Genomic DNA, 26,385 nt, shown 5'->3' with positions numbered 1-26,385 from the left:
CCAAACAGAGAACACACTTCAGCGTGAAAGCAAAAGGAACCAGACAAGGGGCCTTAACTGCAGTGACTGTTTATAGAGAGGATGGTATGATGAGGTTGCCTACAATGGCACATGTCCCATCTGTGACTGCTATTAGCAAATATCTCCAGTGGCCAGAGATGGGACACTAGCTGGGGAGAGCTCTGTGTTACTACAGAGAATTCTTTCCCAGTTGTCTGGCTGGTGGGTCTTGCTGACATGCTCAGGGTCTAACTGATCGTCATATTTGGGGTCGGGAAGGAATTTTACTCCAGGTCAGATTGACAGACTCTGGGGACAGAGGGGGGATTTCACCTTCCTCTGCAGCATGTAGAATGGGTCACTTGATGGAATGAACTAGAATAAATGGCGAATTCTCTGTATCTTGAAGTCTTTAAATGATGAATTGAGGATATCAGTAACACAGACACAGGTTATGGGCCTATTACAAGAGTAGGTGGGTGAGATTTCATGGCTTGCAATGTGCAGGAGGTCAGAGTAGATGATCACAATGGTCCCTTCTGTCTTTAAAGACTATGAGTAATGCAAGACTAGGAGAACGCAAATCCCAGCATAAGAAGTTCAACCTCAGGATGGCTGTTGAAGAGACCCAGTGCAGTAAGTAACCTCCTTTCATTTCTCTTCTGAGGCTTGTGGTCAATCCCCAGTTCTGGACACAGGGATGAATTCTGCTCAGTTATACTGGTTTAAATCTGGAGTAACATCATTGACAGGAGCAGATTTACACTGATGGGACTCAGTAAAATTTGGCTTGATCTCTCTGCAAATTCATAGATCCTTCTTGAATGGATAATAATGGCCAATGGACTGATATATGAAATGAGCTAACAACATGAACAAACACAAATGTAATGGCTGAAGAATCTGAGCACAGGAGATTCACCTCTCTCTGGAGTATGGAGAGGACCCATTATCTATTTAATTTATATAGAGGTTTTTCTGTGGTGCTCCCCACCCCGCTATGTTTAGCTTGCAATTAAGTGCTTCACATATTGGCTTTGCCCTCACAACAACCCTGGATGTAGGGATGTATTATTATCCACATTTCAGAGTCAGGAGATGGAGGAGTTAAGTGACTTGCCTAAGGTTGTAAAGGAAGTCAGTGGCAGAGCTGTGCCTCCTGATGGAGTTCACCAGTGGTGCCCAACACAATCAACTTCCTGTAACTACTGGTGACAATAGATTATTGCTGGACATAGGTCCTTCCTGTCTTTTTTTGTTTGTTTGTGTCTCGTGATGAAACAGAGCAATGGGGATAGTAAAATAGCAGAATCCTCTCCCTCCGAGAAGCCTGATGAAATGATGCAAGGAACAGAAGAGTCCCATATACCTTACCCCAGCCTATCAAGGTGAAGCCCCACAGGTATTTGGTATCCGAAAAGAAAGCCACAAAGATTAGGCTGTGCAGGTAGAGGCCTTCAACCAGGATCCAGTAGTAGTTGGTGGCCAAGAAGTAAATAAACATCACAACCGCAATCTTGCACCCCACCTGTCGAGGAACCCAAACAGAAAGCTAATGGGTTACCATTCCTGGATACAGCAACCATCCAAGAATCACCATTATGCTACTGAACCTATCGCACACGGCTCCTATTCTGACAACTTTTCTTCATCTCTCTGTAAATAAGACATGTTAAAGGCAGCAAGGCCATCCTTAGCACAGTGTCAAGTCTGTGTGTAAAGTTAACAGCTCTCCTTGCTTTGTAAGGATCATCTGTGGATGCATTAGTGCTTGTGGAAGTGAAGAACGAACAGCATCCCTTTGAGACAGCTAGAGTGGGGGTGAGAGCTGTACAAGCTTCCCACACCCACGCCGCTCTGTTAGGGCAGCTTCGTTATGATGTGCTAATGCAGTCCTGGGTCTCACTCGAGCAGAGAATGACAAGTGGCTCAGATTTTGCAAGGGGGCCAGCCAGGGTGACCCAAACAAGCAAGCAAATGTGAGTCAGTCTGATCCCCATTAACAAAGAGAAGGATTCACAACAGAAACAGGCAGAGAAGTATTGAAATCTGGGGAACAAATTTAAAAGATGCTTAAGTCAGAGGTTCTCAACCAGAGATATGTATACCCCTGCGGGCAGGCAGAGGTCTTCCAGGGGGTATATAAATATCTAGACGAGTTAGCCTAGTTTTATAACAGGCTACATAAAAGGCATTAGCAAAGTCAGTACAATGTAAAATTTCATACAGACAGTGACTTGTTTAATACCGCTCTATACACTGAAATGTAAGTCCAATATTTATATTCCAACTGATTTATTTTATAATTATACGGTAAAAATGAGAGTGTGCCGTGACACTTCTGTATTTTTAGATCTGATTTTGTAAGTTTCTGAGAGAGGTAAAACTTGGGGGTACGCAAAACAAATCAGACTCCTGAAAGGGGTACAGAAGTCTGGAAAGGTTGAGAACCACTGGCTTAAGTGACTTAGGAATCCAAGTCCCATTTTTAAAAGCGTCAAGCACTTAAGTGAAGATTTTAAAGGTATTTAGGCACCTAAAGATGAAGATAGAGGCCTAGTGGGATTTTCACACGTGCCTTGGCACCTAATTCCCATTGGCACCTATGTACTTTTGAAAATCCCACCAGGCGCCTATCTTCACCTTTCAGCACCTAAATACCTTTAAAAATTTGGCCCTAGGAGCCAGAGTCTTACTGACAGTCAGTGAGGCCCAGATTCTCATAGGCTCCCAACTTCCACTGACATCAATACCTTTGAGGAGCCGGGCCTCGGGATCTTAAGTCACTGTAAGAAAATGAGATTTTTGCCCATTGCATACTGAATTTTCAAGAGCCCTCTCCTCAGGATCAGCCTGATATTTTATACTGATTCATCACAGTAATCCCTCGCCACTCCGGAAGGAATACAGATTGTCCTAAAGGGGCATAACAACTCAGAGAACCGTTGAGTAGCAGGGTGACTGTTTTCCCTGAGAGTCAATGCTTACGTATTGTGACTTGTCAACTGCAGGTGCCACTACAGTGCTCCGGAGGTCACTCATCAGCAGAGAGTCCAGTTCTTTGACGCCTATGTGCGTATGCACAACTTTGTCCTTGATAAAGATGCTGGCAGCTCTTAGCATGAAAGAGACAAAGAGATGCATGTGGATGCAATTCCTGGTGCAGTGCAGCCTCCTATGGGAAGAAAAAGGATAATTTAGAGAGGCTATTGAATTCAGCCAGCAAAAGGGCAAAATTTTTGCAGTAGGCTCTGGGATAATCTATGGCCAAGCTCAGTAAGTTCAAGACTTCCTCATCCCACGACTTAGTCACTATTTCATACTTTAAGGACTCTTTTATTTAGTATTTTTATCCTTCCTAAGAAAAATATAACAGAGCATGATTACTTAGCGATGACAGTTACCTACAATATTCTTGCTGAACTTTCCTGTCGTGAGACATTTATACATATAAATGGATAGAGGATACAAATTCTCTTTATCTTTGAGTTCTGCCTGAAACTCTAGCCCACAGCATAATCTTCAGAACCTCTGCATGGTGTATCATTTAATAAGGCTTAAAATGCAACACCTCACATGAGCAAATGTCTACAAGTCTCAGCTGCTGACAGTCTGCAGCTTGTTGTTAGTAAACTGAATAGAAAGCCTGTGCCAGATGCCACCCTGACAGCAATAGAAACTAATTGGGCTGAATCGTACAACCACTTACTCCGAAACTTTGTGCATTGTACAGTGCATAATGCTATTGAAGGGGGAAGTTCATGGTATTATGCACTGTGCTTGGTAGTAAGAGTCTGCAGTACAGCATCCTTAAATTACATAGGCCCCAAACTCAGAAAAGCATCTCTATTCAGGACAGTCCTCCAGCGAATGCTTAGCATCAAGCATGTGCTAAAGTCCCATTTGTGATGCTGGCAGACCAGGTGCAAGCTCATGCCAGAGTCCCAGGCCGATTCATTGTGTATTCGTATAGATCAAAGAGATTATTAAATGTATAAGAGTGTATTTGCTGTTTAAATGTCATGAAAACTAGTGGGATGTTACTTGCATTGTTTTCACTTATCTGTATCCTGCTATAATGTAGGAGCAAACATTTCCACTCTGTGTACCCCTGTAATTAAATAACCCATCAAACAAGCCCTAAAACGCAAAGGAGGCATTGTGGAATGCAGATGAGGAACTTGAACAGAAAAGTGCTAATTTCAAAGCAAGTGGTCATTAGGTGTGATGCCCGGAGGTCAGAGACTCAATGCATTCCTCACTCGCAGTCATCAAAGGAAAAGCCCACATGGGTAGTGACACGGTCAGCTTGTTTTCTGTGAGAAGAAGCTGTAAGTATGGATTCAGGGAAAGATCCTTCACCTCTGGACTGTTTGGACTCTAACAGGGAAGTGTACCAGATACAAAGCCGAGGTCCCCAAAGACAATCTGGGTACCCTGAGAAGACTTTTGGGAAACTGACAGTTTATAACATCACTGCCACCATTTGGAATTAAAAACTGTGATTCATTTGTGCACATATTTTATCTGCTTTAACCTCTCAATAACTCTCATTTCCTTTTCTTAGCTAATTAGTAGAATTGGCTACTAGTGTTGTCTTTGGTGTAAGATCTAGAGCACCAATTGATCTAGGGTAACTGATTGGTCTCTTGAGAGAGGGAGCAAACAGATGTGATGTGATTTTTGGTTTAAATGACCATTATCACAAAGTCCAGTTTGTCTGGGTGGCAAGATAAACTGGAGAGTCTAAGGGGACTGTCTGTGAGCCCATGGTAAGACTGATACAGTGATCCAGGAGTTCACATTTGTTACTGGCTTGGTGAAATCTAATTATAGAACCCACAACCAGTGTGGGGTGTCTGCCCTGTTTTCTGACAGTCTGCTTTGAGGTTGGCACTCAGAGCCGTGAGCCACTCCAGACAGCGTGACACCACTGACTTCACAGATTCACATAAAGACTACCAGTGACGGAAAAATCCACAAATGTCCCTAAGTAAATTGTTTCAGTGGTTAATTGACCTCAATGTAAAAATACGCACCGTGTTTCTAGTCTGAAGTTGTCTAGCTTCAGTTTTCAATCCCTGGGTCCTGTTAAGCCCTTGTCTGATAGATTAAAGAACTGTCTACCATCAGAATTCTTTTTCCCCTTGTAAACCATGATCAAGTCACCTTTTAACCCGCTCTTTAATAAACAAAACAGATCGAGTTTCTTTACTCTCTCACTATAAGACACATCCTGCAGCCCGTGTAGTTCTTTTCTGAACCTTTCTGGTTTTCCAGCACCTTTTTGAAGTATGGACACCTGAATCAGACAGTAATAGTCTCATTAATGCTATAGACAACGATAATACCACCTCCCCATTCCGACCTGATATTCCCCTGCTTACATGGATCGCATTCACTCAGCAGCTACCAACTCACACTAGGAGCTCACAATCACTTGGTTCTCTACCATTTCCTTTACAGAATGACTGCGTTCTTATTGACTTAAGTGGGCCTTAGGCACATGAATGTGCCGAAGAGCTCTCCTGAACAGAAGTGGCCCTGGAGTACGTAGGTAAGTGTTTTTCTGAATCTGATTCTAGCAGAGGTCAAACATCTTGCTGCTTGCAATAGCTTCCTCTACCCACACCCTTGCAACTAAAACAATATAAACATTTCTTCCGAGATTAAGTCTTGCTCACATGCTATGGAAAAGAAGTTGAAGAATGTGTAACTGTGCCACCTGCCCTACTGCATAATATTAACTTCCTAAGGTCCTTTCCCAGTATGCACTGGGTTTCATGCTGATGACTCAGTAAGGAAGGCAATCATTATTATCTATTTTTAAAGCCATAATAGAAACTCAGACAAAATTGCCAGAAACACCAACAAGTGCATATGCTAACAAAGAAAACACTGCAGTCTTACTACTTATTTATAAATATATTTATTTATACTTATTTATAAATAAGTAAGTATTTATACCTGCCTCTAGAAATTTCCACTACATGCATCTGACGAAGTGGGTATTCCCCCACATAAGCTCATGCTCCAATACATCTGTTAGTCTATAAGGTGCCACAGGACTCTTTGTCAAGTCTTACTACTGTAACCCTCCTCCTCCCTGCTCCTTTCCCTTCCTACTGTTTGCCTCCATCATTTTTTTTTTCCTGTCACAGGTCAGGTTTGCACTAGGACTGTGACATCCCTAAGAGGCCTGGCCCAGAACCTGCAGCCCAAGAGGGTGCCGTGGAAAGGGGCTGTCTACGTTACAGCAGCTTCCCTAGGCTGACCTAGGGGTCGCAGCACTGCTCTTAATGGCTGCAGTGCTACTTGCATTCCCTGACATTCCTCTCCTGCACCTAGCACACTCCCTACACCAGGATTCGTGAGGAGGTTCTCTGCTCTATGGCTGTCTTCTGCAGTGCCTGCACCAGAAGAAATCTTCCAGAGCCAAAAACAGGGCTTTCAGAGCTCCTCTGCAGCCTTTTTACACAGCATAAAGAGGCCAGAGCAGAAGCGAGGATCTCACTGTTTTTCTGTTTGTCTTCTGTGAAATGCCTAACACGCTGCTGGAGACCATAATATGAATAATGGTCATGGATAACCTGGCATGCAGTCTTTAGAGTTTGTTTCTTCTTTGGTTATTTCAAAAGAGAGCATTAGAGTGAGCATTCAACTCCTAAAGTGTTGGCAACTGACTATAGCAATATCCCTATGAGTAACTCGAGCGGATAATTCCACATGCCAGGAAGTCTATTGTTTCAGTTGTGAAATAAGCCATTAAGCCTCAGAAACAGACTATAGGATAAACCACTCTGATCATTCTGTGCCTCACTGTGCTGTCATCTTTAACTGTTCTGGAAACAGACAATACAACATGTCTTGCTGCTTGCAATTTTTGCATGGCCATGGGAAATTATTTTCCATTGAAAGGTTTTAATGTGTTCTTCGTGTGATCAAAGCTTTACACAGTGGATAGCCATTGAAAATTACTCCATGCAGTGCACAATATTTACTCTCAGCACTGCAGACAGGAATATACAAAAGCATCAAGAGATTGGACAGTCCCGTGTGAATAAGGAACATAAGATTATCTCTTGTAGAGATGATGGTGCAAAAAGAGGACAGAGACCAGCTGGGACTATGAGTCTCTCACCTGAAGTAGCCGATGATGAAAACAGCCACTGCTAGAGAACTGAAGGACATAGAATATCCAACAGTGTACATAATGTAGAGACGTTCAAAGAATTCCTGCTGGAAAAGAAAACAAGATCATTTCCACTTCATTTTCTTCATCTGTGTGTACAGTCTCCAGTAATCCAGTTTCCCTTAATAAGTGACAAGCCCTAATATGTGTTATTGGGCCATAAGCATCCCTGCTGTAACCCCACTGACATCAGCGGACTTACACCAGTGAACCTGCTGTGCTGCCATCCCAAAGAATTCAAGATTCATCAGTCTACAGTAGGGGGGAAAAAAAACAAACCACAAGAGTATTAAAAGGAATAATTTGGGTTCATATATTTGCCTTCTGGTGTTGTACTCTTTAGGGGGTCACTTTTAAAACTTTATTCCACAACCACGGAAAGTAACATTTTTTTAAAAAATGAAAGAGGAGATCATGTAACATGATTCCTGGAGCTGCAGATTTGAAGAAACGCACTGACAACCATTCAAAAAAAAAATCACAAGAGCAGGCGATATTGGCATCGTGTCTGTTGTCAGTTCCCTCCACTAGCTTTGGTAGGAGGGAGGGAATAACTGGACACACTTCTCTTGCCCTGGTATCTGCTCAGCTCCATTGACTTCTACACTGGAGGGGGTGGAGCGAAGGCTCTGATTCCTCCTCCTCCTCCTCCTCCTCCCTGATCCCTCTCAGCTCAGTTGCTGATGGCATTTTAGAATATGTTTGTCTAGATCATTGCCCTGAAGAGGGCTGCTGTGCGGCAGGTTGCTGAGAGTCTAGCATGAATACATCACACGGCTCAGTATTAAAAGGAAGAAAGAGCTAGCATATTTAGACCCAGATTCTGAAGTGGGATCCATCCGAGCACACAGCTGCAAAGACAGACATTGATTTCAATGGGAATGATGGGCCTGGCAGATTCTGAAAGATCTATTGAGCATTTATCTGCATCATCAGGTGCCTAAGTACCTTAAAAATGGCCCAAATCCCACAGACATAAGGACTTACACCTCACCAAAGCTATATATAGGGGAAAAAAGTATTCATAAAAATGTTTAGTACCAGAGGGGGAGCCGTGTTAGTCTGGATCTGTAAAAGCAGCAAAGAGTCCTGTGGCACCTTATAGCTTTCTTCGCTTCATCGGATGCAATCGGATGTATTCACCCACGAAAGCTCATGGTCCAATACGTCTGTTCGTCTATAAGGTGCCACAGGACTCTTTGCTGCTTTTATAAAAATGTTTGAGAGTCTGGAGCTTTCAAAAAAAAAATACTGATCGGTTATACAGCACTTTCCATTCAAGCATCCCTAATCTCAAGATAAACAAACAACAACATTATCCTCATTATACAGATGGGAAAACTGAGGCACAGGCAGGTTCATTGACGTGCCCCTATATCACCAGCTGATTCAGTGGCAGAGTACCAAATTGAGCCCAACTTTCTTCAACCCCAGCCATGGGACAAGAATTTTGGACCCAAGAATTTGGAGTTAGTCCACCCCTGCTGAAAGCAGATGCCATGCTGACTGAAGCCAATGGAAATTGCAGCTTTGCTGCTATGGCTGAATTTAGCCCTCACAACCACAGCGAGGAACACCTGAATGGGGAAAGTGCCTTCAGTTCACAGATTCAGTGTCTGCAGTTCCTTCATGTCTACATTGTTTTAAATAAGACTCCTCATTTTATGACTTAAAAACCATAGTGTAAATAAAAGACGCTCATTGGGACTGATGCACCATTATTAAATTAGGACAACAGTGTGCAGGTCATTCATATTTCCAATTGTTTCTGTACAGAACCATCAAGGAATGAAAAGTGCGTACAATTTCAGGACCTGTTCTTCCCATCCAAACTTTCATGCTCTGTGATTGCATTGGAAAAACACCCCCATACCTTCCCTGAGCTGATTTCTGGCTGTAAGTAGCGAAGGCAGTCCGAGTAATTGGCCCACGTTCGGTTCAAACCTTGCACAAGGTCCCATGTTCCATTAGGACTACAGTGTCTGAAAGCCACCCCTGCAAGGAGGAAATGAGTCTTGGTTAGTCTGCATGGGTCCTTTGCACCACCTGACTTTTCATTTGCTTCAGATAAACCCTCTGAGGACTACAAGACTGGCGGTACCTTTGTGATTGAAGTCATAGATATAAGGAGGACATGGAACAGCCAACATTTTTCCCAGTGAGCCCCTGGGCCAGCATATTAGTCCATCCCATTCTGGAAAGCAGTTACCCTCTGCAGACAAATAGAAGGAAGACATAGAAAGGAGAAATGAAAAGTATGAGACAAGCCTCTATGCCGCTTATTTTTTTACCATATCTCCTAAATATTTAAAAGTATCTTGCAATTTAGTTACCTAAGGATTAAAAAGTGTTACATTTCTTCCCAAGTAACTTAATTGATAATGAATCGGTGACATCTAGCTTATACCCCAAAACAGTATCAGTTTCTTTAAAAACCCAATTCGTAGACGCTTTAGAGATGCAGACAGTTCCCCATTTCCATATAACTCTTCATCTCTGACTCTCAACCCACCTACTTTACACCATCCATCAACCTTAACTCTGCCCTCCGATGTTTGCAAAATATGTCAAATGTATTGGCAATGGTCCCCCATGACTAGGGGATCATATAATGCTAGGAATTCGTTATTTTGACCATTGCACACATTTTTGTTGATTCTGGGAGCTGTGGTATGAAAGGTATATCAAGGTATGTCTATGAACCTCCTAAGTTGGTAGATCACCAAGGATGCTTCACCGACAGTTTTGGGCTGCTCAGGGAAGGTGCATGACACTTGTATCTTTAAGAACACAGTATATTCAGAAAGCTGCAAGCCGGGGGACATTCTTTCCCATCCAGCAGGTTACCATTTGCAATGCTGAAATGCCAATATTGGTCCGAGGGGCCCAGCCATCCCCTTGTTCTTGAACCCATACATGGAGCGCCTCGACAGCACCAAGGAAAGATTCAGCCACTGGCTCAACAGGTGCAGAATGATAGCTGAACATGCTTTTGGTTGACTGAAGAAACAATGGGGATTGTTTACTCACAAGATTGGATCTCTAAGCGAAGTATCTGAACAGTTATAGCTGCCGGCTCTGTCCTACATAATATCCATGAGGCAAAGGGGAAAAATTACCACCAGCATGGAAGACTGAGATGAAACGTGCTGAATTTCAGCAGCCGGACACAAGAGTTATTAGAAGAGCTCAACATGGAGCTATGCCGTTAAGGGAGGCCTTGAAAGAGCATTTAATCAGGAGCCACAGTAATGCCCTGCGGTGGACTGAGCTCTACGTGGACCCTGCCGTTTTGGGGCCCGTTAGGAATTGCCTGGTGCTTGTACATTTATGACTGTAGCACTGTTTGTCACTGATCCTAGGAGTTCTGTCACACTGTACAAGAAGGGTGTAAGTGCTTTCAGTTCCGCTAGGCACTCTGCAGAATAGGTTGTCAACGAAAGAAGATGAATTATTTTCCAAAAAACAGAAGTTTATTGAGTAACAAAAACAGTGCAAGAAAAACAGGTGCAATTTAAAAACAAATTCATTTTAAAAGAACTAAATAAATTAATGGAACAGAACTTAACAAGGGGAGAGAACATTCATGTCCATTTTTACCTTCACCCAGCAGCCGTGGCTCTCCCAGGTCAGCGTATGTGAAGCGGTGGTTGTCCTCACTGTCCCGCAGTGTGCAGTTGTAGGGGTAGGGACGCAGCCCCTGGGGCCATGTGGAATGTTGAGAGGGGTGTAGGGAGGCACTAAAATGGAGTTCTCCCTGGAGGGCAAAGGGAGCTTAGCCTGTGACTGTGGAACCTGTCAGTCCACCTGAGTCTGCAGCATCTGTTTGCGCTGCTGGAGAAGCCCTTGTATGTCCTGGTGCATCTCCTTCTCCTCTCCAGATCTTCCTTTTCCATAGAGCCTGCAATATTCACATTCCAGGCTCTCTGCTCACGGTCTGATGCAGCACTGGCTTGCTGGAGCTCATTGAGCATGTCATCCCAAGTCCTCTTCTTTCTCCTCATCTGGCTCAGGCATTCCACCGGCGGGGAGGGGGAAGCCCTGAAAGCTGCAGCACCAGCAGCTCCAGACAGAACACAGGTACCATCGGCACTATAGCCACAACAGAAAGTGAAGGGTTCAGAACTCCCTTTGCTTGCTCCCCTCGAGTTTTACACTGGACATGCTTATTGACACTTCTACCTGGGATTGCTTGCGCACAGCACCTGCCATGGGGAGCATGGCTCACCAGGTGTGGGAAATGAGGAAGGAATTGCTCAGTTGCATGAAGCTAGGATGATAAGGCACTGAATACAGGCAATGGTGATTTTAGTGGATCTCTCACTCCTGAGGGTAACAAAGGCACAAAGATCACAGCTGCTGCCAGCATCCCGAAGCCGCCTGGGCCTATATGTCGCTAGCCTGTGTACTGCAATGGTGCCTGACCAAGTCATCACAGATTGGCATGGGAAAGTGTCCTGCCACAGAGGAAGAACTATGGCTGCCATCCCTAGAAAGCTTTGGGAGAGGATTGCAGAGAACCTCCATGCAAGTTTCATCAAGATCTCTCAGGAGAATTCAAAGAACATAAGAATGGCCCTAGTGGGTCAGACCAAAGGTCCATCTAGCCCAGTATCCTGTCTTCCGACAGTGGCCAATGCCAGGTTCCCCCAGAGGGAATGAACAGAACAGGGAATCATCAATTGATCCATCCCCTGTCGCTCATTCCCAGTTTCTGGCAAACAGAAACACAAAGGATGCCCCTGTGTACATAAACTGCTCTGCATGGCCTCCACTGCCTAACTCTACAGGGGAATGAAAAGCAGATAACTGCCTCTGCTTGTACGAATAACTACCTCTTCTAGGATGAATAAATTAATGAAAAAAGTTGATAGCTACATCCTGCTAAGTTGGGAGCATCACTGGAATGGGAAATATGTTTACACACTACTCAAGGTTCCTTCCCCGCATCAGGCTTGCTCGACCCTGGGGCTGACTGAACTGCGGTGGAGTCTCCAACAGGTCCAGCACATCTGGGCCCCCCATCGCATGTTTCCCCCCCGCCCTCATCCTCCTCACCCTTCATGTCAGGGGCCTGTGACTCAGCTCCTTGAAGATATCCACAGTGGCGTGCGGGGCGTAAGTGGGGTGTGCACCAAGCATGGGATGCAGCTCTTTGTAAAAAGGGCAAGTCTGCAGCTCAGCACTCTATTGACTGTTCGCTTCCCTGACCTCGATATGCCTGCTGCAGCTCCTTGGCTTTCACGCGGCATTGCTGCCGGCCCCTGTCATTACCCTTCTCCTGCATCCCCCGTGCAATCTCCCCATAGATCTTCAAATTTCTAAGGCTGGTCCGTAGCTGTTCCTCACAGTCTCTTCTCCCCACAGGGCTAGGGGAGCCAACATCACCCATCTACTCCAGGCCAGAGCGCAGCTGGAACGTGTAGCCAGCATGGTCAGCTGGGCAATTGCACATAACAATAGAGAGCTGCAATGTGCGCTCATCAAGCTGGGCAACTAGGAAGAGGCATTTCAAAAAATCATAAGGTTTTAAGATGGGGGGAAGAGAGGCTTCCGGTGTCCGTGACCCCCCTGGGTAGTGGAGTTCACATTTGTGACCAGAGCGGTCAGTGTCAGGCATTGTGGGATAGCTGTTGGAGGACTGTTAGGGTTGACATACAGTGTCTATGTGCACATCGCGTTGATCTCAGTACATCAACCATGGCTCTATGGCATTTGGGGAGGCGGGAGGTGTGACTGTGTCACCACAACAGAGTACTTACATTGGTGGGAGACAGACTCAAGTGTAGTCACATGCACAACTAGGTTGATGCAAGGCAGCTTATATCAACCTAACTTTGCAGTACAGACCGGGCCTTAAACTCTCCACATCACTTAGCCTGCCTCTTTTATTCACCCCGTGAGAAATACATGTCATTCATCACTGCAGAACAGACACTCAACAACCTTTCTGGAAATATAATTGAAATTATTCTATTAAAGAAACAGCAACCAGTTCAGTTACCCTTCATTCACTGGCTCAACACATCTAGTCTCAGAGCAAGTATACCCAATTATATTTGGCTGCTTAAAAGGTGTTGGCTTTTGAATAAACGTAAAATCTGATTAACTTTTGATCCAGTAATTTGTGCGTGGTTAAAGATTGTTCCAGGTGATGACAAGTATAATTCTTAATGGATGAAGCATGTAAAGGACTTCGCTATTAAGAATAAGTATAAAAGGCTCATATTATTTCAGGTCCACTGCAGGAAGTCACTACCACCAAAAAAGCAGATAAAAGAAAAATCTTAACTTCGGGGCTTCTTAAATCTTTATTTTTAACTCATTCTGTAAAGCTTTAGGGCCAGACACTGATCTCAGTTACACTAGTATAAATTTGGAGAAACACCACTTCCTAAGAACAGGGTTATTTCAAACGCACAGCATTGTAAAAAAAGCATCCTTATTCAGGAAGCACTTACACACATGTGTTTGTACAGCATGTTCTTAAAGTTAAGGATGTACCTAAATCCTTTCTGGAATACGGATTGATTTACGCACATGTTTAAGTACTGTCGTGAAATATGAACCAGGATTTCATCTCAGGACCTAATATTTATTTTTTCTGTGGCACCTTGACAGAAATGTTTGTGTGTTACTGTAACTCACATGACCTAAGCCATTGGACTCTGCATTCATTTTTGTGGCACTCTCGTGAAAACAGACTTCGGTAAGTATTTCGTTCACCGAGAGTTGTTTCGTACATGTAAATAGTTCACATACATTATCTGGTAGAAGGAAAAAAAAATACTTTATGTTCAATTGAATATTAACTTGCCAAAACTTTCCTCTAAACAAACACCATAAATTATCTCTCCCGAAATCTTCATACATGCCATGATGAAACAAATTATGTCTTTAAAAAAAAAAAAAAAGCAGTGGCATTTAGAGACAATATTCTAAAAAAATGTAGTCGTGTAGCTGTCTTTCTTCTTACTCATCCTTCTTTCAAAAAACATGGAAACCATGATTACTATTATTAGTGATATTATTCTTACAACTGGCACTAGTATTATTGGTGAGATTGTGATAGCAACCATAACAAGACATTGTTACTGACAGTAATAATATGTCTGTACAGAAGATATGTTTTCTTATTTAGACAAAACCAAAGGAAAACAAAGCAAAGCCTAATTTTATGGTTTCCCTTTTATCCAAAACGCCTTTTACTCCAATATAAATCTCTTCTCTAATCGCTCCCAAGAGTATCTCAGTATTTATGCAAAAAGAACGAGGAGTCCTTGTGGCACCTTAGAGACTAACAAATTTATTTGAGCATAAGCTTTCGTGGGCTATTTGTAAGTCTTTGAAGCATTTCATGTAAATGGGGTTATACAATATGGAGTGTTTTTTAAAACTAGGGTGCAGATGCACTGATATGTGTTTAACGTTTAATGTAATGACAGGGAGATAGACTAGCAGACCTTTTCTAAATTCTAGAGGCCAGATTTTCAACTGGTGAAGCCAACAGAGTTATAGTAGGGTAACACTAGTGTAAGTAGGAAAAGAATCAGGAAACCTAGAAATTCAAGTCCTGACTGGTCTGGAACGCTCCATGAAAAAAATGCAGAACTAGTGAAATGGTGATGTCTAGAGCTGGGTGAATTTTGCTTTGGGCAAATATTTTACACACACACACACACACACACACACACACACAGGTCTAATTTGGCAAGTAACTTCAGCCAAAAAAAAAAAAAAGTTTTGGAATATTTTGTTTCACTGTTTCTGAAACAAAAAGGTTTTGACATTTTGAAATTAAGCGTTTCATTTCAGCAATTTCAACGGTGAAACATTTAAACGTCTCATTTCGAAATGGCATTTCATATAGAAATTTAGTTAATTAAAAAGGGCGAAAGACAACTCTCTTACTCGCAATTGTTTCAGGTTGAACAAAGTGTTTAGTTGGATTCTACACAACATTTATTTTGCATTTTTTCAGTTCAGCTCTGAACAACAACAACAACAACAATTAAAAATCCATTTGCTCAGCTATTGGGATGTCAGAAGAGCCAAAAGAGTAAAAGCTGATCAGCTGAGAGAAGAAGGGATTTTAAGTCTTGGTAGTTGTTAATTAAGACAAATCAAATATTTAAGTTCAGTGGCTAACATTTTAGACAAAAGAAAGCTTTGTTAAAGATTTTGTAGCCTCGTCCTTTCAATTCAGGTGTTATAAATAACAACAATAAAGATGTCTGAGACCTTCTAGCAAACCAGGAAAGATCAAACTGGACGTTCATGATAGCCATGATAAAATCTCTCCCAAAAGAGCAAAAAAGGCAGGTTTTTTTAAAACCCTTTTTAGCTCACCTTTATGCTTAACTCCACAGCAGTGTGGAATAATAAAACAAACTATGAAGAGAACGTGGTATCTCATGCACATAGATTCATAGACTTAAGGTCAGAAGGGACATCAATGAATTCCAGTGACTGGAACCTCACTAACTACAGATATCCAAGAATGCTCAAAAGCCTTGATCAGTTTGAAGCATCAGCCTGTGTGCAACCTTGTCTGCTTGAGTCGTAGAGATAAATTGGGAGAGAAAGAGAAATAAGGAATGTCTATTAAAGGCACATTTCACACACACACACTTGATTTGATTCAGAGAAATGCTGAAGAAAAAAATTGGGATCTTTCTGCATTGATCTCCTGCGCTTTGAGATGGTCGATATATTTGATGGTCTTGACACCCCATTAGTACTGCTGGTGTAGGGAAGAGAAAGAAATCCGTTACTTAGGTACTTCACCTCCTTCTTGTAGTTGGGTAGTGATGTTCAGTTCACACTGAATTTTGGCTTCCAGGAGAAGATAAATCTGCTCCTCCGTGGTAATCGTGTCATCAGAATCCACCTGTGTGGGCGGGAAAAAAAAGAAGTGAGGAAGGATGTTACTTGGATCATTTGACCCTTGGCTGTATTTTAATGGGAGTGCTCTAAAAGAGTTAATTTTCTAGACCTGCATTTCTAAGTATTTTAACATTTTCAAAATGAAATGTTTAGATTTTTACAAATTGACACATTTTTGTTTTGAATTTTACTTTTTTTTTAAATTTGGGGTTGGGGTAACTTTACATACTGGTTGATCTGAGACAAGTCCCCCCCCCCCCCAAAAAAATAATTTCACCAAAAAAAATGTAAATAGTTTCATTTCAAGTTGACCCAAAACTAGTTTTTCTGCAATTTTGCAGTTCAGCCACTAAACTGAAAGACTGGCTATCCCCAAAACTCTAATTCCATCAGTTTACTGATTAACATTCTCATCATGTCGGCATTTTCAAAGGCGTATTCCCCTGTAGCCGTTGAGAAAAACTTCTGGCAGATTTAGATACGCCACTAGCAGCACCCTAAGTTCATAGTCAATACCTGACTTTCAGTCTACGTACTAAAACAACGAGGAGTCTGGTGGCACCTTAAAGACGAACAGATTTATTTGGGCATAAGCTTTCATGGGCTAAAACCCACTTCTTCTGATGTATCTGAAGAAGTGAGGTTTTTACCCACGAAAGCTTATGCCCTTTGCACTTGCTGTATTCCTCCCTGGTCCCCTTGTATTAGAGCATCTTAAGGGGTGCTCTGATTTGTACTCTACTTCCCATCTCCCCTTATGCACCCTGGAAAGCAGACTAATTGTAGCATAGTGCATTCTGGTCACATCCTCCATCCACCCCCTTTACACTGCCACTCCATCTTCTACACCAGGGCTGAGAACAGGAACCTTGACACAAGCACTACCCCAGATAGGCAGTCCCCTCTGCATAAGGGATACTTTCAGAAGGCTGTTTCCACACACTTCAAAGCCTTTTCTAGAGCACAGGTCCTTGGCGGGGGAGGGGGGGGTAATGCATGAATTCTGCTAAAAGCATGTATAATTCATGCCAGAATAATACTCTGCCCTTCTGTATCACCTTCTGTCTGAAATTCTCAAAGCCCTTTACAAACATTAGTGAATTAAGACTTAACACATCCCGATGAGGTAGGTGTTAAGCCCATTTTATGGAAGGGAACAATGAGGCAGTGTTAAGTGACACACCCGAAGTCAAACAGGAAGTCTGTGGCAGAGCAGCCAGATCTCTTGACTTCCATGCTTGAGCTGCTGGACCACTCTCCTTCCCTCCTATAAAGCATAATGCACTGAATGCATGCCCCTGCGACTGCATATGCAAATGTAAGGGGTACATTAGCCAACTCTCCTGAACCCAAACTCTCAGAAGCGGAGTTTGTTGGACTGAAATCAGACAGGCTCAGCTTTTTACCTAACCTGTCAGCTCAGCCCTAGCAAATAAGTTGTCTCTTTCAAAACACCCTTATCTACAGATCTATTATTCAGGGGAGGATATTTCATAAGCTGAGCTTCTAAATATTTCCCAGCCTCATCCGCATCAAAAATAAATGTGTCTCTCAAAGTTCATATGTAATTCAGCTAGGTACAAGTTTGTCCTTTTTTGTGCCAGTTTCCCAGTAGGTAAATCTTAAATTCACATCGGTTTTCTTTTCTTGTGTCAAAGGAAAAAATACTAGAAAAGTAAGAGCTATGGAAAGACCATACTTCATGTTCTCCCCCACCCCATCCCACTGCTGCTTTAACCCATTCTTTATCCAAATATGATAAATCAGACCTAAATTAAAGTTAAAATGCATCTCTAATATATAGTGCTGTTGGCCCTCTGGAGCACCTGAACACAACATATTTGAGTGGTACGGGGTCAGAGATGGCTTTATGCTACTTTACCTCCGTTTACAATCCTGAGGCAAATGTAGCCCCTGGTGTAAAGTGGAGCAGCCTCAGGGCTGCTCTAATTTATACCAACAGGAACAGCTCCCTATGAGCCACCAATGAGGACTGGCCAGACCACGTGGCACTCAGGCACACACCCTCTACCTCCGCACCGTTTCCTCCGCTGAAGTATAAGGGAGAACAGGACCTTAATTAGGGTGGAACGAGCAGGGCAGCTGCCCAGGGTGCAAAGCCATGGGGGCAGAAAAATGAGATGGAGAAATACCCCCCCCCAAAAAAAACCCCACCACACAACAGCAGGGGGCACAAATATGTTTGCTCGTCCCAGATGCTAAAATGTCTAGTTACAGCTTTGGGGGAGAGGGTGGTGTAAAGCTACTGTCCTGAGGGAATCTTCATCTTCACCATTAGGGTGGCTTTAAAAGAACTTAGATACACTCCGGGATCAAGATTCAGGTCCCTCATATGGCAACACACACCACTTAGCATTTACAATAGCATTTTCAAAGCACTGTAAAAATATTAATCCTTCTCCAATTCTACCTGAAGCACTCAGCCATCTTCTAAAAAGACACACTACTCACTTAGGGGAAGAGACCCTAATAATACGGTTATCAGTAGGAGATGAAGGACCAGGGCATCCTGTTTTTAAAGGTTACATGAGTAGATCTGGAGAAGTGTGTGTGTGTGATTTTTCCAGGCGGGTGGAAGAAGGGGAAGCAAATTCAGCAACAGTGAAACATTTTGTACAATTGTTCTGGTCAAATTAAACTTTAAAAAGAAAAACTTCAACACCTGCCCCCCCCCCCCAAACCATTTTTCTTTTGACAGTTTCTGAGCAAAACGTTTGTATTTTTTCTGTCCAAAATTACTTTTCTTTCTAGAATTTCCTTCAATTTTATTTAAGCAATTGAAAGGTTTAAAATGATCAAGATCCAAATGAAACATTTTACCCAACCTGAGTTGAGGGGTTTTGGTGTTTGTTTGGGTTTTTTAAACTTTTTGATTCATCAAAAACATTGAAAATTCCATTTTCAATTTGACCCTTCATTTTTTTCTCTCCAGAACTGCCCACAAACTTATTCGCCCGGCTCTACACCCAAGATTAGTTTCTAATCTCTTTGAAAGCAGTATTGGTGAAAATATAGATCTTAACAGTTTGAGGGCAAAGCTAATCACATGCCCAAGCTCCACCCAGGAGCGAAACATTATGTGTATTATTGAAGTGCCTAAAGGTGGGGGGCCATCGGCGCTCAAACCATGGCCCTGCCCTTCTCCCTGAGGCCCTGCCCACCTGCCACCTCTCCCCCCAAGGCCCCGCCCCTGCTTGCTCCTCTCTGTCTCCTCCACCCTGTCGCTCACCCTTATGGCCAGTAAAAAGTGATGGGGCCTTGGCCCCCTGGCCCCTCCTGTTCCAGGATCCCTGCCTAAAAGCCTAGCCATGGGCCAAGGCCTCCACTGTGCTTGCAAGACTTCTCAGTGTGGTGCCATTAGCATTTTATAAGCATACTCCTCTCTCTTATCTAAGTCAGAGGTTCTCAAACTGTGGTCCATGGACCACCAGTGGTCCGCGAGCTCCATTCAGGGAGGTCTGTGGATAGTTCCCTCTAAGGTGCACATCTGGGCAGCCGCACACAAGAGAATGAAGGACCACCCATCTAATTAGTGGAGCCGCGCAGGTGTGGCTCCACTAATTAGGTGCCTGGACCCTGGAGAAGATGCACATGTAAGGTGAGGTGGCGGCCTTGGCGGGAAATAGGAGGTAGGAGGGAAGGGGCAGTAGGGTGAGAAGAGGGGATGGGGGGAATTTGGGATGTGCAGGGTTGCGGCGGCAGTGACTTTCCCCAGCTCCAGGGCTGCGGCTACCAGGGAGAGACAGCCCTCCTTCCCAGCTCCAGCTCAGGGACTGCTGCGGTAAGGGAAAGGGGGAGAGACACCCCCCTCTTTGCCAGGCCCAGCTTGGGGGTTGCCGCAGCAGGGGAGAGAGAGAGCACATCCATAGCATTAGAAAGATAAGACTACTGATATTAAAATACGGAGTTGTGTGCTTTTATATGTAGAACCAAAAAATGTTATTAAGTTTTTATTTTATATAGCGCTTTTATCCAAAGCGCTTTACAACAGTTAGCTAACGGTACAAACAACATTTGGAAAGATCATTAAGTGGTCCGCTGAGACCCTCAGCAACTTTCAAGTGGTCCGCGAAAAAAAAGTTTGAGAAACACTAATCTAAGTAATTAACCTATTGACTAGTACCAGACCCAGGACTGACCCATGTGGCCCCCCTAGATACGCCGCTCCCAGTCTGACAGAAAGCCACTGATAACTACTCTGAGTACGATCTTTCAACCAGTTGTGCATCCACTTTATGGTAATTTAATCTAGAACATATTTCCCTAGTTTGCTTATGAGAATGTCATGTGGGATTGTGAAAAGCCAAAAAACAAGTTATATCATGTTGACTGCTTCACCACAATGCACTAGACCAGTAACCATTACAAAAGGAGGAAATTAGGTTGGTTTGGCAGGATTTGTTCTTAACAAATCCATGCTGGCTATTACATCTAGCCTTATTATCCTCTAGGTGCTTACAAACTGATTGTTTAATAAGTTGTTCCAGTATCTTTCCAGGTATCAAAATTAAGCTGTCTTGTCTATAATTCCTCTGGCCCTTTGTGATCTCCTTTTTAAGGATAGGTGTTATGTTTGCCCTTCTCCTGTCGGCTGGGACCTTCCCCATCCTCTGAGAGTTCTCAAAAATAATTGCTAATGGTTCCAAAAGTGCTTCAGCATGTTCCTTTCGTACCCTAGGGTGAATTCCGCCAGGCCCTGCTGACTTGAATACATCAACTTATCTAAATATTCTCTAACCTGTTCTTCCCTACTTTGGCTTGCGTTCCTTCCCCCTCGTTGCTGATTTTAATTGAATATCTGGTCACCATTAAAAGCAGCAAAGAGTCCTGTGGCACCTTATAGACAAACAGACGTATTGGAGCATGAGCTTTCGTGGGTGAATACCCACTTCGTCGCATGCATGTAGTGGTAATTTCCAGGGGCAGGTACATATATGCAAGCAAGAAGCAGGCCAGAGATAACGAGGTTAGTTCAATCAGGGAGGATGAGGCCCTCTTCTAGCAGTTGAGGTGTGAACACCAAGGGAGGAGAAACTACTTTTGTAGTTGGCTAGCCATTCATAGTCTTTGTTTAGCATCAGCTTTAATCCTGAGCTGATGGTGTCAAATTTGCAGATGAACTGGAGCTCAGCCGTTTCTCTTTGAAGTCTGGTCCTGAAGTTTTTTTGCTGTAGGATGGCTACCTTTAAATCTGCTATTGTGTGCCCAGGGAGGTTGAAGTGTTCTCCTACAGGTTTTTGTATATTGCCATTCCTAATATCTGATTTGTGTCCATTTATCCTTTTCCTTAGGGACTGTCCGGTTTGGCCAATGTACATAGCAGAGGGGCATTGCTGGCATATATTACATCGGTGGACGTGCAGTTGAATGAACCGGTGATGGTGTGGCTGATCTGGTTAGGTCCTGTGATGGTGTCGCTGGTGTAGATATGTGGGCAGAGTTGGCATTGAGGTTTGTTGCATGGATTGGTTCCTGAGTTAGAGTTACTATGGTGCAATGTGCAGTTACTGGTGAAAATATGCTTCAGGTGGGCAGGTATCTGCCCCTGGAAATTTCCACTACATGCATCCGACGAAGTGGGTATTCACCCATGAAAACTCATGCTTCAATACGTCTGTTAGTCTATAAAGTGCCACAGGACTCTTTGCTGCTTTTACAGATCCAGACTAACACAGCTACCCCTCTGATACTGGTCACCATTAGCCTTTTTAGCGAAGACTGAAGCAAAATAGGCACTAAATACCTCAGTCTTGTTGAAGTCATCAGCTCTCCTTCCTCCTTAAGTAGAGGTTCTACAATCTCTTTCACCTTTCTCTTTCTCCTATTGCATTTGAAGAACCTCATCTTATAGCTTTTTCTGTCCTTTGCTGGGTGTCTCTCATTTCGTCCCTATAGGCATGTGCGATACATCTCTACTCCTCCTCAGCAATTCATCCATGTTTCCCCTTTTTGTAGGACTCCTTGTTTAATCTTTCAGTAATTAAAGACTTCCTGATGGCGTCATATTAGCCTGTCACTGGTCTTCCTACCTTTTCTTCGCATCAGGATAGTTTGCAGGTAGGGGCACAGGTCTGGGTCTTGTGGGCTTAATTGGAATAACCATAGTTAACCAAAAAAAAAAAAAAAGGAGGTCAGTAATAGCAACGCTGAGGGTCTAAAAGCTCCACAGACTTTCAGATCAAAGTTTGAACAATAAATCTGTCACACTGGTGGATCAAGCCATTTACAAGGGCACTTCTGTGCTAGGTCACTGATTCAAAGGGGACTGGTGGTGATTTAAACCCTATCCTTAGTGAACAGGTAGCCACACAACAAAACCTCATCAACCCTAATCTGTACTAAGCAGCAAACATTCGTAGCGCTGTCGGAGAGGCCAGCCGGCTCTTCTTCCCCCTCCCTCCAGTTCAGCTGCGAAGTACATCTAGGCAACCTGGGAAGCTTGCACTACCGACAGAGACGAGGTTTACTGCAGGTGATGATGTCACTGTAATGATGTTCAGTGGCTCTCCTTCCAGGCTGTCCATCTGACATGGTTCTCAATCATTCCAGTTAGTTAAGGAAAAGTAAAAATTTGCTTCATTTGGTCATCACTGAATCTGTATAAGAAATTCATTATTTAAATAAGAAGTTCTGCATCCCCCCCATCTCAACTTCAAATATACTTTTTTTTTTTTTTTTTTTTTTTTTAAAAAGACAGAGCTGCAGATTAAAAAAAAAAGATTGGAGTGAAATCCTGACTTCATTGAAGCCAATATGAGTTTTGCCATTCACTTCAACGGTGCCAGGATTTCACCCCAAGAAGTCAGTTTCATATTAGTATAATTCAGTTCATTAAATCCACACAGTTTTAAAGTTTTCCAACCAGCCAGTTCAAACAATGTTGCATTTTATTTCTGACAGATACAAGAAATTTTCACCAGGGCACTATCACTAGCATCTTGTTTTGACAGCTCTATTCAAAGTCAATGGGACTTTACAATTGTTTTCACTCCGTTGTTTTATATTGGAATTGAAAAGGTTCAGAAAAGTGCGACAAAAATGATTATGGGGATGGAACGGCTTCAGTATGAGGAGAGATTAATAAGACTGGGACTTTTCAGCTTGGAAAAGACATGACTAAGGGGGGATATGATTGAGGTCTATAAAAATCAATATAGTGGAGAAAGTAAATAAGGAAGTGTTATTTACTCCTCATAACACAAGAAGTAGGAGTCACCAAATAGAATTAGTAGGCAGCAGGTTTAAAACAAACAAAAGGAAGAGTTTTGGGGGCTATCCAGTTTATTGCGCTGAGTGTTGCATGTATGATTACCTGCCCTATGGACGAGTGGCGTATGTGTGCAGTCGGTGCAAGGAGCTCCTGGCCCTCAGAGACCATGTACGGACTTTGGAGGCCAGGGTGGCGGAACTGGAGGAGCTAAGAGAGACAGAGAGGTATGTTGATGAGGCTTTCCGGGACACTGTAGAATTGTCCCACCTCTGCCCAGACAGCCCCTGTGCTGTTGAGGAGGAAGAAAGGCCCAGGGAAGCAGAGCAGTCAATGGGAGCAGAGGGAAACCTTCCCATAGTTGGGACCCTCCTTCCAGATGGTGCTGAGGTTGCCTCTCGCACTGAGGTTACCTCTCCGGGGGAGGGAACTCCAGTTTCTAGGAAAAGACAGGTGTTAGTAATGGGAGATTCGATTATTAGGAACATAGATAGCTGGGTTTGTGATGACCGGGAGAACCGTATGGTGACTTGCCTGCCTGGTGCGAAGGTTGCGGATCTCTCGAGGCATCTAGACAGACTTATGTGTAGTGCTGGGGAGGAGCCAGTGGTCGTGGTACATGTAGGTACCAATGACATAGGGAAGGGTAGGAGAGATGTCCTGGAAGCCAAATTTAGGCTGCTAGGGAAGAGACTGAAATCCAGGACCTCTATGGTGGCATTCTCAGAAATGCTCCCAGTTCCACACGCAGTGCCAGGTAGGCAGGCAGAGCTTCAGAGTCTCAATGCGTGGATGAGACGATGGTGTAGAGAGGAGGGGTTCGCGTTCATTAGGAACTGGGGAAACTTCTGGGATGGGGGGAGCCTATACAGGAGAGATGGGCTCCACCTAAACCAAAGTGGAACCAGACTGCTGGCACTAAACATTGAAAAGGTTGTAGAGCAGTTTTTAAACTAGGAGATGGGGGAAAGCCGACTGCTGCAGAGGAGCATGTGGATCGGACACAGACTTCTCTTAGGGGAGAGTCTGATGATAGAGAATCTCCAGGTTATAGTCAGGAGCAGAGGACTGGAGAGTATAATGAAAGGGCTGGGTCAGATGATAAACAGTCACATAAAAAAGAATCTGGCACATCAGAAAAGGGCAGACAAATAAACAGGGGCAGGTTTTTAAAGTGCTTGTACACAAATGCTAGAAGTCTAAATAATAAGATGGGTGAACTAGAGTGCCTTGTGATAAAGGAGGATATTGATATAATAGGCATCACAGAAACCTGGTGGAATGAGAGCAATCAATGGGACACAATCATTCCGGAGTACAAAATATATCAGAAGGACAGAACAGGTCGTGCTGGGGGAGGAGTGGCACTATATGTTAAAGAAAGTGTAGATTCAAATGAAGTAAAAATCTTAAGCGAATCCACATGTTCCATAGAATCTCTATGGATAGAAATTTCATGCTCTAATAAAAATGTAACATAGGGATCTATTATCGACCACCTGACCAGGACAGTAATAGTGATGATGAAATGCTAAGGGAAATTAGAGAGGCTATCAAAATTAAGAACCCAATAATAGTGGGGGATTTCAATTATCCCCATATTGACTGGGAACATTTCACTTCAGGACGAAATGCAGAGATAAAATTTCTCGATACTTTAAATGACTGCTTCATGGAGCAGCTGGTTCGGGAACCCACAAGGGGAGAGGCAACTCTAGATTTAATCCTGAGTGGAGCGCAGGAGCTGGTCCAAGAGGTAACTATAGCAGGACCGCTTGGAAATAGTGACCATAATACAATAGCATTCAACATCCCTGTGGTGGGAAGAACACCTCAACAGCCCAACACTGTGGCATTTAATTTCAAAAGGGGGAACTATACAAAAATGAGGGGGTTAGTTAGACAAAAGTTAAAAGGTACAGTGACTAAAGTGAAATCCCTGCAAGTTGCATGGGCCGTTTTTAAAGACACCATAATAGAGGCCCAACTTCAATGTATACCCCAAATTAAGAAACACAGTAAAATAACTAAAAAAAGAGCCACCGTGCCTTAACAACCATGTAAAAGAAGCAGTGAGAGATAAAAAGACTTCCTTTAAAAAGTGGAAGTCAAATCCTAGTGAGGCAAATAGAAAGGAGCACAAACACTGCCAACTTAAGTGCAAGAGTGTAATAAGAAAAGCCAAAGAGGAGTTTGAAGAACGGCTAGCCAAAAACTCCAAAGGTAATAACAAAATGTTTTTTAAGTACATCAGAAGCAGGAAGCCTGCTAAACAACCAGTGGGGCCCCTCGACGATCAAAATACAAAAGGAGCGCTTAAAGACGATAAAGTCATTGCGGAGAAACTAAATGGATTCTTTGCTTCAGTCTTCACGGCTGAGGATGTTAGGGAGATTCCCAAACCTGAGCTGGCTTTTGTAGGTGACAAATCTGAGGAACTGTCACAGATTGAAGTGTCACTAGAGGAGGTTTTGGAATTAATTGATAAACTCAACATTAACAAGTCACCGGGACCAGATGGCATTCACCCAAGAGTTCTGAAAGAACTCAAATGTGAAGTTGCGGAACTATTAACTAAGGTTTGTAACCTGTCCTTTAAATCGGCTTCGGTACCCAATGATTGGAAGTTAGCTAATGTAACGCCAATATTTAAAAAGGGATCTAGAGGTGATCCCGGCAATTACAGACCGGTAAGTCTAACGTCGGTACCGGGCAAATTAGTTGAAACAATAGTTAAAAATAAAATTGTCAGACACATAGAAAAACATAAATTATTGAGCAATAGTCAACATGGTTTCTGTAAAGGGAAATCATGTCTTACTAATCTATTAGAGTTCTTTGAAGGGGTCAAACAAACATGTGGACAAGGGGGATCCGGTGGACATAGTGTACTTGGATTTCCAGAAAGCCTTTGACAAGGTCCCTCTCCAAAGGCTCTTACATAAATTAAGTTGTCATGGGATAAAGGGGAAGGTCCTTTCATGGATTGAGAACTGGTTAAAAGACAGGGAACAAAGGGTAGGAATTAATGGTAAATTCTCAGAATGGAGAGGGGTAACTAGTGGTGTTCCCCAAGGGT

The 26,385-nt window shown here is 43.2% G+C and overlaps 1 protein-coding gene across 5 annotated transcripts in view; it reads right to left on the bottom strand.

The window, feature by feature from the left end:
- Positions 1-26,385, bottom strand: part of PTH2R (parathyroid hormone 2 receptor) — a 159,664-nt gene that overhangs the window by 57,967 nt on the left and 75,312 nt on the right. For 4 of the 5 annotated variants that reach the window (XM_039493538.1, XM_039493540.1, XM_039493537.1 and 1 more), the window contains 6 exons: positions 15,980-16,082; positions 9,294-9,404; positions 9,066-9,187; positions 7,142-7,239; positions 2,989-3,175; positions 1,375-1,528 (listed from right to left, as the gene is read on the bottom strand). In XM_039493538.1, the coding sequence (XP_039349472.1) occupies positions 1,375-1,528; positions 2,989-3,175; positions 7,142-7,239; positions 9,066-9,187; positions 9,294-9,404; positions 15,980-16,082 (775 nt within the window). The remainder of the gene's footprint in view (positions 1-1,374; positions 1,529-2,988; positions 3,176-7,141; positions 7,240-9,065; positions 9,188-9,293; positions 9,405-15,979; positions 16,083-26,385) is intronic. The other variant, XM_039493536.1, reaches the window with a different exon arrangement.

This window comes from Mauremys reevesii, linkage group 11, assembly GCF_016161935.1.
Source record: "Mauremys reevesii isolate NIE-2019 linkage group 11, ASM1616193v1, whole genome shotgun sequence".
Lineage (NCBI taxonomy): Eukaryota > Metazoa > Chordata > Testudines > Geoemydidae > Mauremys > Mauremys reevesii.
The sequence above is the reverse complement of the archived record's forward strand: the minus strand, read 5'-3'. Positions and strand labels throughout refer to the sequence as shown.